The sequence below is a fragment of the Strongylocentrotus purpuratus genome, unplaced genomic scaffold (genome assembly GCF_000002235.5).
Source record: "Strongylocentrotus purpuratus isolate Spur 01 unplaced genomic scaffold, Spur_5.0 spur5_scaffold_21, whole genome shotgun sequence".
Taxonomy (NCBI): domain Eukaryota; kingdom Metazoa; phylum Echinodermata; class Echinoidea; order Camarodonta; family Strongylocentrotidae; genus Strongylocentrotus; species Strongylocentrotus purpuratus.
The window spans coordinates 39,482,469-39,496,415 of record NW_022145607.1 but is presented as its reverse complement, the minus strand read 5'-3'; the positions used below and the strand labels follow the sequence as shown (position 1 = coordinate 39,496,415).

Here is a 13,947-nt window from a genome sequence, read left to right as displayed (position 1 = left end):
GTGGAAATCATATTTCTAGAAAGTTAAATTTCTGCTCTTTCATATGACACCTCAATCAGGAAAAATGAGCTAGGAATAACAAAGTTCTGTTTGTTTAAAATTGTGCTTGCATTTCCATAATTTCATCAAACGAATTCGTTTTCACTGGCTGCCTGCCATAGCAAAAAGCAGAATTGAGAAAAGATTGAACTCCGTTTCGTTGACAATCAGCCGTAGACTTCATCTTTCCGAATATGTGTCATTTATTATTTATAAATGTGACTAAGTTATGATAAAACATCAACATTTCTCGGTTTCATTTTTTCCGGGACGCACTGGATAATAAATCCAGAACAAATCTGGAGTATATTAAGGATATTCTTGAAATAGGGTGGCAACAAAATTAGAGAATATATACGGAGGAAATGGACATTTGATTTTATGCAAATAAGTGCACATGAAAGCAAAAATTTACAATTTATTGCTTTCTTCTAAAGTTTTTATAAGCAGGTCTCATATACTTTAAGTATATGAGAACTGATTTGTCCCGATTTCTGTTTCTTGATTATGTAACATATTAGAATTTACAACTAAAAAAGTATTCAACATAAACAGTTTTCAATAAAAAAAAAAAATTAAAAAAAAAAAAATCAAATTTACAAGGAGTATGAATAAATCAGTTTTTAACTATATATAATTATTCATACTAATACATGTATGTATTCTTTCCTAGTTACGTAAGATGACACCAAAACCATCGATTTTTATTATTTAAAAGCACTTGGTTTGCATGGGGGGGGGGGGGGAGGGCTATTTTTGCGAGACAATGTCATTTTAAATATTTGCTACACTGCACTTTTGCAACCGCTGTCATGCTAACCAACTGAGAAATTTTCGCCTTAAAATAAAAAACATTGCATTATGAATGACCCGATGTCTTTCATGTTGTCTTCATATTCAAGCGAGAGCAGTCATGCGTTTGCCAACACAGATGATTGTATATGGGAAGCCGTTAGGCGCAAATTTCTTGATACTTCAAGCACGATTACAGTTGCAAGAGTAACAGCATTGCCCCACAAAAAGAGCCCTAGAAACAAAACACTTTACCCAATTTGCTTTGTCATTTATGAAGATACTTGGAAATATGATTGATAACCGGTATATTTTTATAAATAAAAGGGTCAAAAACTAACATACGTGTACACCCACCATAATTTGTGATGTCTCTGCCATTATTTCTTTTGGTAAAACATCATGTACATGTAGCTACTTGTAGACCCCTCCTGCAGTATACCTACTATATAGTCCTATATAATAATGACAACGTTCAGTTCCAAAACATACTACATTTATTAATGCTGAGAAAAAAACTTTAATTTTTAAATTCTAGTTTGCATTTATGATAGTGAAATGAAACTTGGTCATACATGTATTATACTCTATTAATGGGATAATAAAATCACTGTCACTAAATATCCCACCGTGTTTTACTTTGAAAAGTCTATGGGTGTATGGATGTGAAGTATTCAATCGAAACTCTCCCACTTTGCACACAGAACAGCAAACTGCCTTTAAAGCCTCATTAAGATATGAAGCAGTAAACCGTGGAGTGTTTTATTTAAAAAATATATATATATATATATATATATATATATATATACATTTGTTAATGACGTATTAAGTTTAATACGCTTTTATCTTACTTAATCTCATAACACTGAGCTAAGTGAATACGGTACACATACATGTAGTACCTTGGTGTGCATAGTAGCCATTTCATTTACATGTTATAAAAAACGCTGGGGTTTACTGCTTCATTTCTTAACAAGCCTTTATTGTGTGGGACATTTAGGTACACTGTATATGCATCATGCCATTTGGTGACTGGTCAATTCGTAGAGAAGGCCCTTGTTTAATGGACGTACGTAGCACACTCTGGAACTTAACTGAAAAAGATGTAGCATGTTTTGGAATGTGAAAACTTTTAACCCCATTTTTACAGTATATATGTACTGTACAATCCAATCAAATCACAAGGGAAAACTAGAAATAGGAATGGAATGAAAAAAGAAATTGTTTTAAGGCACAAGAAATGACAGATTTCAAAACTCATATACATGTCTTTCAAACACTACTATGGTGGTCACTCTGCGTGCATGAATTGAATGGCGCTCACAAAATGATGCCCTTTTCCATGTTTTAAAGATCCGAATAATTAATTCAGGAATTTATGCCTTAACAAATTCCTTCCCATTTACAGATCTGTAAATATGTTGTTTACACATTCTGTTTTCTCTAAATATTTAGCAGGTGATTTCATTTTCAACAAAAAGCTTCTCTCCATAAGCTTTCTTTCTTCAATTGATTACATAATTGTATAAATGAATTTAATTTGCATAAATTATAAATTTGGATCTGTGTAAATGCCGTTGACCTATCTTGAACAAAAATCCAGAGGTGGTATTCTGAAAACTATGACTATGTTAAGTCCAGGGAAGATGCATTATGCATATACTCATAACCTGACACTTTATGCAGACTTACCATGATATTTACCATAGTTTGGTATTCTGAAAACTCTTTTAGCCAAAAGATAAGGTAGAAGTTAACTAAAAAAAATAACATTGGTCTGTGAGTTTTTTAAGTATTGTACATCAGTCTATATATACCTGAAATCGGAGTAGATACTTTCTTTCCTGTTTTTTTTCTATTTCGTCATTCGGATTTTGCAAATCTACAACTTTTGAACATAAAACAGATGTAGAACAACCTAGCAAAGGATAAAATAATGTAGCTTTTAATGACAAAGGCTCAACGTGCGTATGAATTGATACGTTCAACAATAAATAAGCGGCATAGTTCAGATAACTGTACGAGCGATCAAAAACAGGAAATGTAATTGGCTATGAGTACATTTTACCAGTGGCTTTCATTTGAGAATCATATGTCTGGGGTATGTCCAAAGAGATATTACACCTGTACCTTAACATAGTTTCCAGAATACTGATTTAGAGGTATGTTAACTTTTGGAATTAACATAGAATTTAACATAGTTTTCACAATATCGCCCTAGCTTGTTATCACCTATTCATGTTAATCAATAGAGCATTTACCATTCTATTGGCCTATTGATAGGGTTACTTCAATGATTATAAGAAATTTTGAATTAGCAATACTCAGATGTATAACACAATAAGGAATTTTGCATATAATATTTTATAATATTTATACATATATGTATACGATACTGTGCAAAAGTCTCAGGTCACCTAACAAAAATAAAAGAATATTCTCTATGCATGTATAATTTACCTTAGTAATTATCACCAAAGAGAGATTCTAGAACAAATAACTTTCAACCTTCTGACTATTACCACCCTAGAACAGCTGCCCCCCCCCCCCCCCCCCCCCCCCCCCCCCCCCCCCGATTAACAGGATAACAAACCTATGGTACATGGATTTCATTTCATCTGGGAGGAACAAAGTTCCTGTAGAATATTGTAAAATGTTATTCTGATTATTATTATCTGAATTTAATGTAACACACAGTTTCCAAAGATCACAGCAAAAGTTATCTTGGCTTTAACAGATTAAGGATATCTCGTGATAGTATGCATGGCACCACAGGCCTTAAACAACATCATTACATATCAATATGATATGTCAATATGATAAGTCAATCAAACCCAAACAACTTTTTTTTCTGAACAAAAGCTGCTTATGCATTCTTTTCCTCATAAAAAGATGTAAACTGAAGAAAAAACAGACTCTTGCTGAAGGAATTTACTACCACTCATATCAATTGACATGGTGTACACAACAATGTTAAAAGTACATTCACCATCTTCCTTGCAAGCCCTTTACAAATGGGAACCTTGCACATGGCTATAGAGGCTTCCAGTCATCATCCATTCCCAAGACATAATAAGCTAATCTGCAATTTCTTTTCACTTCCATTTGTAAATCATACTATTAAATATCATTCATATGCACCTTGTTTCAAATGGTATCAGAAAAAATTATAAATATTAATTTTAAGTAAGATATAATATTCATCACCAACTTTAATGGCCCAATATTTATTATTCATATTTCATTGATTTAAATTGCATTTATCTACTTAAATCATACTTGCACAAATACTGTCAATACACTTTTGAGTTCTATTAACACATTTTACAGCTGATTTTCGCATTCTAATAATGATAAATTATTAGAATTTATTGTGTCTATTCATTTGACTAAAGCTTGTGTAAAAATGGAATTCAAACCTCTTCTATAGTGTATGTAGAAACTATTGAAGCCAAGATCAAAGGTCACCAACGATGAGGTTATCTTGTGATTCTGGTAAGAAGAAGGAATCTTTAGACTGTGATTTTAGTAAAGTATCCCGGTCCATGTTTGTACCAGAGAAGTGAACAATCACATCAGCATCGAATTGGGAGCGTCTTACATTAATATCAAGAAGACCAGGGTTGGATCTACTTTCAGCCAATCTGTTGCAAATTAAAAAAATTGTGACAATGTCAAATATCTGCAAACACTTCACAGCATAAGGAGAATGTGTATAAATAAAGTTCAATGGTTTGTAGTCTAGTGGAGCCTCATTATAAAGAGCTTTGATATAACAAGTATCTGTTTTAACAAGGTGAATTTGCTGGTCCCAGCTCTTTATATTCTTTTTTTTTTTTTACCCTGATATAAAAGGTTATTTCCTTAGTCCCAAGGACCTTGTTTAACGAGTACTATGTATTTTGGTCAGTGAAAGAATAAAAATCTTTAAAATATGTATTCACAAATTAAGAAAATGGATAGAATAAAATAGACATCATATCTGCACATATAGCTACATTATAAAGGTTACAGCACTCTCATAGCTTTACAAAAAAACGAATGAGACTGTGTCTCCAATATGCTTCCCTCACATTCAGTCAATTCATCGTTTAAATGTTCTACTAGATGTATGGAGTATGTACCGTAAATCTCTGTGTATTATACACACCCTATTATGATGACCAAGACCAATCTTTTTTTGTGTGTGTGATTTGCTTTGCTTTTGGTTTTGGTTTTTTGCCGACACCGAAGGCAGCAAGCCCGATCACATAGCGTCTTATTTCAGCGTTCGATGAGGTATGTTCGGAAACCCAAGCCATGCAGGAAGGGGCTTTAATTTATAGCGAGGCGCTGTTGAACTTGTCACAAATAAAAATTACAATGTTGTTTTTAAAACTAAAAATTACAGAGAAATTTTGCTCTGAGTCCAAACAGAAATTTGAACAGGCTAGATTGGACAGGAGTCGAAATCCCCTGTGTGAGTGAGCTACATGATACGAGTGAGTGAGCCAAAGACATGGGAGAGCTTGAATTACACCCCTATGATGCTCCACACTAAGTGATTTACATCCCTATGATGCTCCATACTAAGTGATTAACATCCCTATGATGCTCCATACTAAGTGATTAACATCCCTATGATGCTCCATACTAAGTGATTCACATCCCTATGATGCTCCATACTAAGTGATTTACATCCCTATGATGCTCCATACTAAGTGATTCACATCCCTATGATGCTCCATACTAAGTGATTAACATCCCTATGATGCTCCATACTAAGTGATTAACATCCCTATGATGCTCCATACTAAGTGATTCACATCCCTATGATGCTCCATACTAAGTGATTCACATCCCTATGATGCTCCATACTAAGTGATTTACATCCCTATGATGCTCCATACTAAGTGATTAACATCCCTATGATGCTCCATACTAAGTGATTTACATCCCTATGATGCTCCATACTAAGTGATTTACATCCCTATGATGCTCCATACTAAGTGATTTACATCCCTATGATGCTCCATACTAAGTGATTCACATCCCTATGATGCTCCATACTAAGTGATTCACATCCCTATGATGCTCCATACTAAGTGATTTACATCCCTATGATGCTCCATACTAAGTGATTTACATCCCTATGATGCTCCATACTAAGTGATTTACATCCCTATGATGCTCCATACTAAGTGATTAACATCCCTATGTTGCTCCATACTAAGTGATTTACATCCCTATGATGCTCCATACTAAGTGATTAACATCCCTATGATGCTCCATACTAAGTGATTTACATCCCTATGATGCTCCATACTAAGTGATTTATATCCCTATGATGCTCCATACTAAGTGATTAACATCCCTATGTTGCTCCATACTAAGTGATTTACATCCCTATGATGCTCCATACCAAGTGATTAACATCCCTATGATGCTCCATACTAAGTGATTCACATCCCTATGATGCTCCATACTAAGTGATTAACATCCCTATGTTGCTCCATACTAAGTGATTTACATCCCTATGATGCTCCATACTAGTGATTCACATCCCTATGTTGCTCCATACTAAGTGATTTACATCCCTATGATGCTCCATACTAGTGATTCACATCCCTATGATGCTATAATCTTTTTGGTTATTTGTCCTTAGCTTGAATCACTAAACAAATCCGTAACGACAGAGCCTGAAAGGAATCTTAGAAATTTGACGAGCAGACTATTCATATTATTCTTTTATTTAATGCTTATGATTCAAAAATTGGTGTGCATATGTGCACGGAAAATTATCTAGAGGCAGATGTAATTGAATGGCAGGTTCATAACTTCTGTGTTAGGCCTTCTATGTTCTGAAGAAGGATAAACATTTCTGTTGATACCAGATTAACTTCAAAGACATATTCAGTATTTATGAAATATTCGTCCATGTTTTTTATCCATTTATCTGACTTTTTCTTCCATTTTTCTATTTTTGCTAGAATTTCCCTTTAGCATCAGTGTCTAAGAAATATTCTATACTCACTTTGAAAAACAGTCGTCTAAGTCTGGATCATCTTCTACGCCCTAAGAAGGAAAGGGAAGGAGAAATTATAATTAGTAACTAGATTTGTAATACTTGTTTGGAACAAGTAGTGGGCTGGTCGAACTAAAATTTGAGACAAATTAAAGGGCACATTTCAGATATAGCTTATTGTCTCAGCTACAACATACTCGAAGTTAAGCGTAAACGAAGCTAAAACGACAGAGATATTGCTCGCGAAAGACAGGAATGTAGAATCGAGTTTTGAGAAAAAATGATGTCCCATAGAGAATACACGCAAAAAGTTAAAAATTGACATGCATCCTTTAATCGCAAAAATACGCCATGATGCTTTTGTCAAAATGACGGATAATAGAACTGCATTTGTAGAAAATAATCTCAGCTAGAACATATCAAAATTTGGAAGAAAATCGATCAATATTTACAGATATACAATCAATTTTCCATAAATATGCTGATGTCATAAAATGCAAATTGGAATTTTGAGTTCGGAGGCCATTATGATGACGTCATGAGTTAATTGAGGGTCAAATGAGACATGAAACAATATCTCCGAATCATACTCTATTAAAATACGAAAACAAATTGGGGTCACCTTGCATCCTAAAGAGCTACAATGGATTTTGTATAGGCATGTTTTTGCCCATATATGCTATGTATTACAAGAGCTCGCAAGCACGGAAATTTATGTTAAACGGTCGATCATTCCGTTATTAATAGTCATAAAGAGACAAACAGGGCATCAATTTGTTTGTAAAAAATATCTGGAATATCATGAAAGAAAAAAATTGGCAATTCTATGTTGTGTAATAGTATGCGCGTGTGCGAGATTATTTATAAAATGCTTAGAATTGCCTAAAACGTATGCAAAATGATTTTGAGCATTAAAAAATTTTGCGCGCGCGGAAGTACGCGCACACGCGCATTCTTTGACCTGAAATTGACCGAACGGATATTGACCTTGATCAAGATAAATATGAATAAGAAATAACTTTTAGTTATAAAAATATGATCATGAGTTGATTTTCCGAAAAATTTACAAAATGGCGCCTAGATGACGTCATCAGTAAAGATCAATGTTAAAAACGTTTTTGTGCTTTGTACATATGCCTATACATATGTGTGCTGAATTTCAAGGCATTTGATTGAGCCATTTTCAAGCTATCTTGTCCACAAAAAGTGGTTAGAAATAAGAAAAATAAAGAATGATAAATAAATAAATAAAGACAATTCTAACAAAATTATAAGGTGGTCTGTACGATATACAGCCCACCTGATTATTTGATATATTAACATGCATAATTGTTTGCAATAATTTTCTTTTTTTAAATAAAATATAGTGCATCCCAGAAAAAATGAAACTGAGAATTATCAATGTTTTATGATAACTTAATCACAATTATAATTGATAAATGACACATATTTGGAAAGCTTAGATCCTCTTCTTTCATTTGATGCAACTCATATAGTGCATATTTCACGCATGAGTGATTAAAACCAATTTAAAGAGAGGAAACCAAAAAGTCATAAGGCAGGCGGTATCTGAATTTCAAAGAGAAAATCATGTATTTAGAAAGTTGAGTTTCTGCCCTTTCATATGACACCTCAATCATGAAAAATGAGCAATGACCAAGTTCTGTTTGTTTAAAGAAGTGCTTGCATTTCCATAATTTTATCAAACGAATTCGTTTTTACTGGCTGCTTGCCGTAGCAGTAAACAGAGTTGACAAAAGACTTAACTCCGTTTCATTGACAATCAGCCGTAGATGAAAGACTTCAATGCATTTTTCATGAAATGCCAAAATAATGACAGGTAAATTTACTCTTTTGACCTTAGACACACGAACCCTCAAATTGAAATACTGATGATGGATACAAGTACATTCACAGCTAAAACAGTTACCAGGGCTTAACCACTTGACTGCGTGCCACGTACATGTATGTGGTCTCGCTCTCACTTGCCTGTGCGCACCACGTACATGTACGTGTTTAGAGCATTGCACTGTCAAGACTGTAGCACTGCATAATACCTAGCCCTAGTGTGTAATTAGCACTGCAATGATGATATACAGGTCTTGAACAGTAGATGGCGCTCTTCAAAAAAAAAACTGGCTTTTTTGTGTACAGTGTACAGTTTTTGTAAGGTTTTTGTAAAGTACAAAAATGCTGTAGCACAGGGGGTATGAACGTAGTCAAGTGGTTAAACCCTTCAATTTCATGCAAATATATAGTAACTCTCTGACCTACATGTATGAACTTTATTAAAAACGTTCTAGTTCAGTTAAAAGCAGTGAGAAACTTTTAATATACTTTTTAATACAAATTTCATATCCATCAAGACAAAACTTAAAGATTTACACAGATACTATCTACATGCAATTAAGTTTATATCACAGCATGCCCCAAAGCAAGGCAAATCTTGCCATTGTTCAAAAGAAATAAGGTATAACCACATTTCTCAAGTTTAAAATGACTGTCAAGCACAGACCTCTGTCCATTGATCAGATTGCAGAGTGGAACATGCAATGAATACTCAGAGAAGAACCTTAGGAAAAGGGAATGTAGAAACAAGGAGATGGAAGCTGCAATGAATACTCTGAGAAGAATCTTAGGAAAAGGGAATGTAGAAACAAGAAGATGGAAGCTGCAATGAATACTCAGAAAAGAATCTTAGGAAAGGGAATGTAGAAACAAGGAGATGGAAGCTGCCATGAATACTCAGAAAAGAATCTTAGGAAAAGGGAATGTAGAAACAAGGAGATGGAAGCTGCAATGAATACTCAGAGAAGAATCTTAGGAAAAGGGAATGTAGAAACAAGAAGATGGAAGATGCAATGAATACTCAGAAAAGAATCTTAGGAAAAGGGAATGTAGAAACAAGGAGATGGAAGCTGCAATGAATACTCAGAAAAGAATCTTAGGAAAAGGGAATGTAGAAACAAGGAGATGGAAGCTGCAATGAATACTCTGAGAAGAATCTTAGGAAAAGGGAATGTAGAAACAAGGAGATGGAAGCTGCCATGCTCTGAGAAGAACCTTAGGAAAAGGGAATGTAGAAACAAGAAGATGGAAGCTGCAATGAATACTCAGAAAAGAATCTTAGGAAAAGGGAATGTAGAAACAAGGAGATGGAAGCTGCCATGCTCTGAGAAGAACCTTGGGAAGATGGAAGCTGCAATGAATACTCAGAAAAGAATCTTAGGAAAAGGGAATGTAGAAACAAGAAGATGGAAGCTGCAATGAATACTCAGAAAAGAATCTTAGGAAAAGGGAATGTAGAAACAAGGAGATGGAAGCTGCCATGAATACTCAGAAAAGAATCTTAGGAAAAGGGAATGTAGAAACAAGAAGATGGAAGCTGCAATGAATACTCTGAGAAGAATCTTAGGAAAAGGGAATGTAGAAACAAGGAGATGGAAGCTGCATTGAATACTCTGAGAAGAATCTTAGGAAAAGGGAATGTAGAAACAAGAAGATGGAAGCTGCAATGAATACTCTGAAAAGAATCTTAGGAAAAGGGAATGTAGAAACAAGGAGATGGAAGATGCAATGAATACTCTGAGAAGAATCTTAGGAAAAGGGAATGTAGAAACAAGGAGATGGAAGCTGCAATGAATACTCAGAAAAGAATCTTAGGAAAAGGGAATGTAGAAACAAGAAGATGGAAGATGCAATGAATACTCAGAGAAGAATCTTAGGAAAAGGGAATGTAGAAACAAGGAGATGGAAGCTGCAATGAATACTCAGAAAAGAATCTTAGGAAAAGGGAATGTAGAAACAAGGAGATGGAAGCTGCAATGAATACTCTGAGAAGAATCTTAGGAAAAGGGAATGTAGAAACAAGGAGATGGAAGCTGCCATGCTCTGAGAAGAACCTTAGGAAAAGGGAATGTAGAAACAAGAAGATGGAAGCTGCAATGAATACTCAGAAAAGAATCTTAGGAAAAGGGAATGTAGAAACAAGGAGATGGAAGCTGCCATGCTCTGAGAAGAACCTTGGGAAAAGGGAATGTAGAAACAAGAAGATGGAAGCTGCAATGAATACTCAGAAAAGAATCTTAGGAAAAGGGAATGTAGAAACAAGGAGATGGAAGCTGCCATGAATACTCAGAAAAGAATCTTATGAAAAGGGAATGTAGAAACAAGGAGATGGAAGCTGCAATGAATACTCAGAAAAGAATCTTAGGAAAAGGGAATGTAGAAACAAGAAGATGGAAGCTGCAATGAATACTCAGAGAAGAATCTTAGGAAAAGGGAATGTAGAAACGAGAAGATGGAAGCTGCAATGAATACTCTGAGAAGAATCTTAGGAAAAGGGAATGTAGAAACAAGGAGATGGAAGCTGCAATGAATACTCTGAGAAGAATCTTAGGAAAAGGGAATGTAGAAACAAGGAGATGGAAGCTGCATTGAATACTCTGAGAAGAATCTTAGGAAAAGGGAATGTAGAAACAAGAAGATGGAAGCTGCAATGAATACTCTGAGAAGAATCTTAGGAAAAGGGAATGTAGAAACAAGAAGATGGAACATGCAATGAATACTCTGAAAGAATCTTAGGAAAAGGGAATGTAGAAACAAAGAGATGGAAGATGCAATGAATACTCAGAAAAGAATCTTAGGAAAAGGGAATGTAGAAACAAGGAGATGGAAGATGCAATGAATACTCTGAGAAGAATCTTAGGAAAAGGGAATGTAGAAACAAGGAGATGGAAGCTGCAATGAATACTCAGAAAAGAATCTTAGGAAAAGGGAATGTAGAAACAAGAAGATGGAAGATGCAATGAATACTTTGAGAAGAATCTTAGGAAAAGGGAATATAGAAACAAGGAGATGGAAGATGCAATGAATACTCTGAGAAGAATCTTAGGAAAAGGGAATGTAGAAACAAGGAGATGGAAGCTGCAATGAATACTCAGAAAAGAATCTTAGGAAAAGGGAATGTAGAAACAAGGAGATGGAAGCTGCAATGAATACTCTGAGAAGAATCTTAGGAAAAGGGAATGTAGAAACAAGGAGATGGAAGCTGCAATGAATACTCTGAGAAGAATCTTAGGAAAAGGGAATGTAGAAACAAGGAGATGGAAGCTGCATTGAATACTCTGAGAAGAATCTTAGGAAAAGGGAATGTAGAAACAAGAAGATGGAAGCTGCAATGAATACTCTGAGAAGAATCTTAGGAAAAGGGAATGTAGAAACAAGAAGATGGAAGCTGCAATGAATACTCTGAGAAGAATCTTAGGAAAAGGGAATGTAGAAACAAGGAGATGGAAGCTGCAATGAATACTCAGAAAAGAATCTTAGGAAAAGGGAATGTAGAAACAAGGAGATGGAAGCTGCAATGAATACTCTGAGAAGAATCTTAGGAAAAGGGAATGTAGAAACAAGGAGATGGAAGCTGCCATGCTCTGAGAAGAACCTTAGGAAAAGGGAATGTAGAAACAAGAAGATGGAAGCTGCAATGAATACTCAGAAAAGAATCTTAGGAAAAGGGAATGTAGAAACAAGGAGATGGAAGCTGCCATGCTCTGAGAAGAACCTTGGGAAAAGGGAATGTAGAAACAAGAAGATGGAAGCTGCAATGAATACTCAGAAAAGAATCTTAGGAAAAGGGAATGTAGAAACAAGGAGATGGAAGCTGCCATGAATACTCAGAAAAGAATCTTAGGAAAAGGGAATGTAGAAACAAGAAGATGGAAGCTGCAATGAATACTCTGAGAAGAATCTTGGGAAAAGGGAATGTAGAAACAAGGAGATGGAAGCTGCAATGAATACTCTGAGAAGAATCTTAGGAAAAGGGAATGTAGAAACAAGGAGATGGAAGCTGCAATGAATACTCAGAAAAGAATCTTAGAAAAAGGGAATGTAGAAACAAGGAGATGGAAGATGCAATGAATACTCAGAAAAGAATCTTAGGAAAAGGGAATGTAGAAACGAGAAGATGGAAGCTGCAATGAATACTCAGAAAAGAATCTTAGGAAAAGGGAATGTAGAAACAAGAAGATGGAAGATGCAATGAATACTCAGAAAAGAATCTTAGGAAAAGGGAATGTAGAAACAAGGAGATGGAAGATGCAATGAATACTCAGAAAAGAATCTTAGGAAAAGGGAATGTAGAAACAAGGAGATGGAAGATGCAATGAATACTCTGAGAAGAATCTTAGGAAAAGGGAATGTAGAAACAAGGAGATGGAAGCTGCAATGAATACTCAGAAAAGAATCTTAGGAAAAGGGAATGTAGAAACAAGAAGATGGAAGATGCAATGAATACTCTGAGAAGAATCTTAGGAAAAGGGAATATAGAAACAAGGAGATGGAAGATGCAATGAATACTCTGAGAAGAATCTTAGGAAAAGGGAATGTAGAAACAAGGAGATGGAAGCTGCGATGAATACTCAGAAAAGAATCTTAGGAAAAGGGAATGTAGAAACAAGAAGATGGAAGCTGCAATGAATACTCTGAGAAGAATCTTAGGAAAAGGGAATGTAGAAACAAGGAGATGGAAGCTGCAATGAATACTCTGAGAAGAATCTTAGGAAAAGGGAATGTAGAAACAAGGAGATGGAAGCTGCATTGAATACTCTGAGAAGAATCTTAGGAAAAGGGAATGTAGAAACAAGAAGATGGAAGCTGCAATGAATACTCTGAGAAGAATCTTAGGAAAAGGGAATGTAGAAACAAGAAGATGGAAGCTGCAATGAATACTCTGAGAAGAATCTTAGGAAAAGGGAATGTAGAAACAAGAAGATGGAAGCTGCAATGAATACTCAGAAAAGAATCTTAGGAAAAGGGAATGTAGAAACAAGGAGATGGAAGCTGCAATGAATACTCTGAGAAGAATCTTAGGAAAAGGGAATGTAGAAACAAGGAGATGGAAGCTGCCATGCTCTGAGAAGAACCTTAGGAAAAGGGAATGTAGAAACAAGAAGATGGAAGCTGCAATGAATACTCAGAAAAGAATCTTAGGAAAAGGGAATGTAGAAACAAGGAGATGGAAGATGCAATGAATACTCTGAGAAGAATCTTAGGAAAAGGGAATGTAGAAACAAGGAGATGGAAGCTGCATTGAATACTCTGAGAAGAATCTT

At 35.1% G+C, this 13,947-nt stretch overlaps 1 protein-coding gene across 2 annotated transcripts in view; it reads right to left on the bottom strand.

Annotated features, from left to right (window-relative positions):
- Positions 1-4,224: 4,224 nt before the first annotated feature.
- The window catches only part of LOC100891797 (low density lipoprotein receptor adapter protein 1-B), a 29,699-nt gene continuing 19,976 nt past the window's right edge, over positions 4,225-13,947 (bottom strand). For both annotated transcript variants that reach the window (XM_030994776.1, XM_030994775.1), the window contains 2 exons: positions 6,845-6,885; positions 4,225-4,475 (listed from right to left, as the gene is read on the bottom strand). In XM_030994776.1, the coding sequence (XP_030850636.1) occupies positions 4,289-4,475; positions 6,845-6,885 (228 nt within the window). In that variant the 3' untranslated portion in view covers positions 4,225-4,288. The remainder of the gene's footprint in view (positions 4,476-6,844; positions 6,886-13,947) is intronic.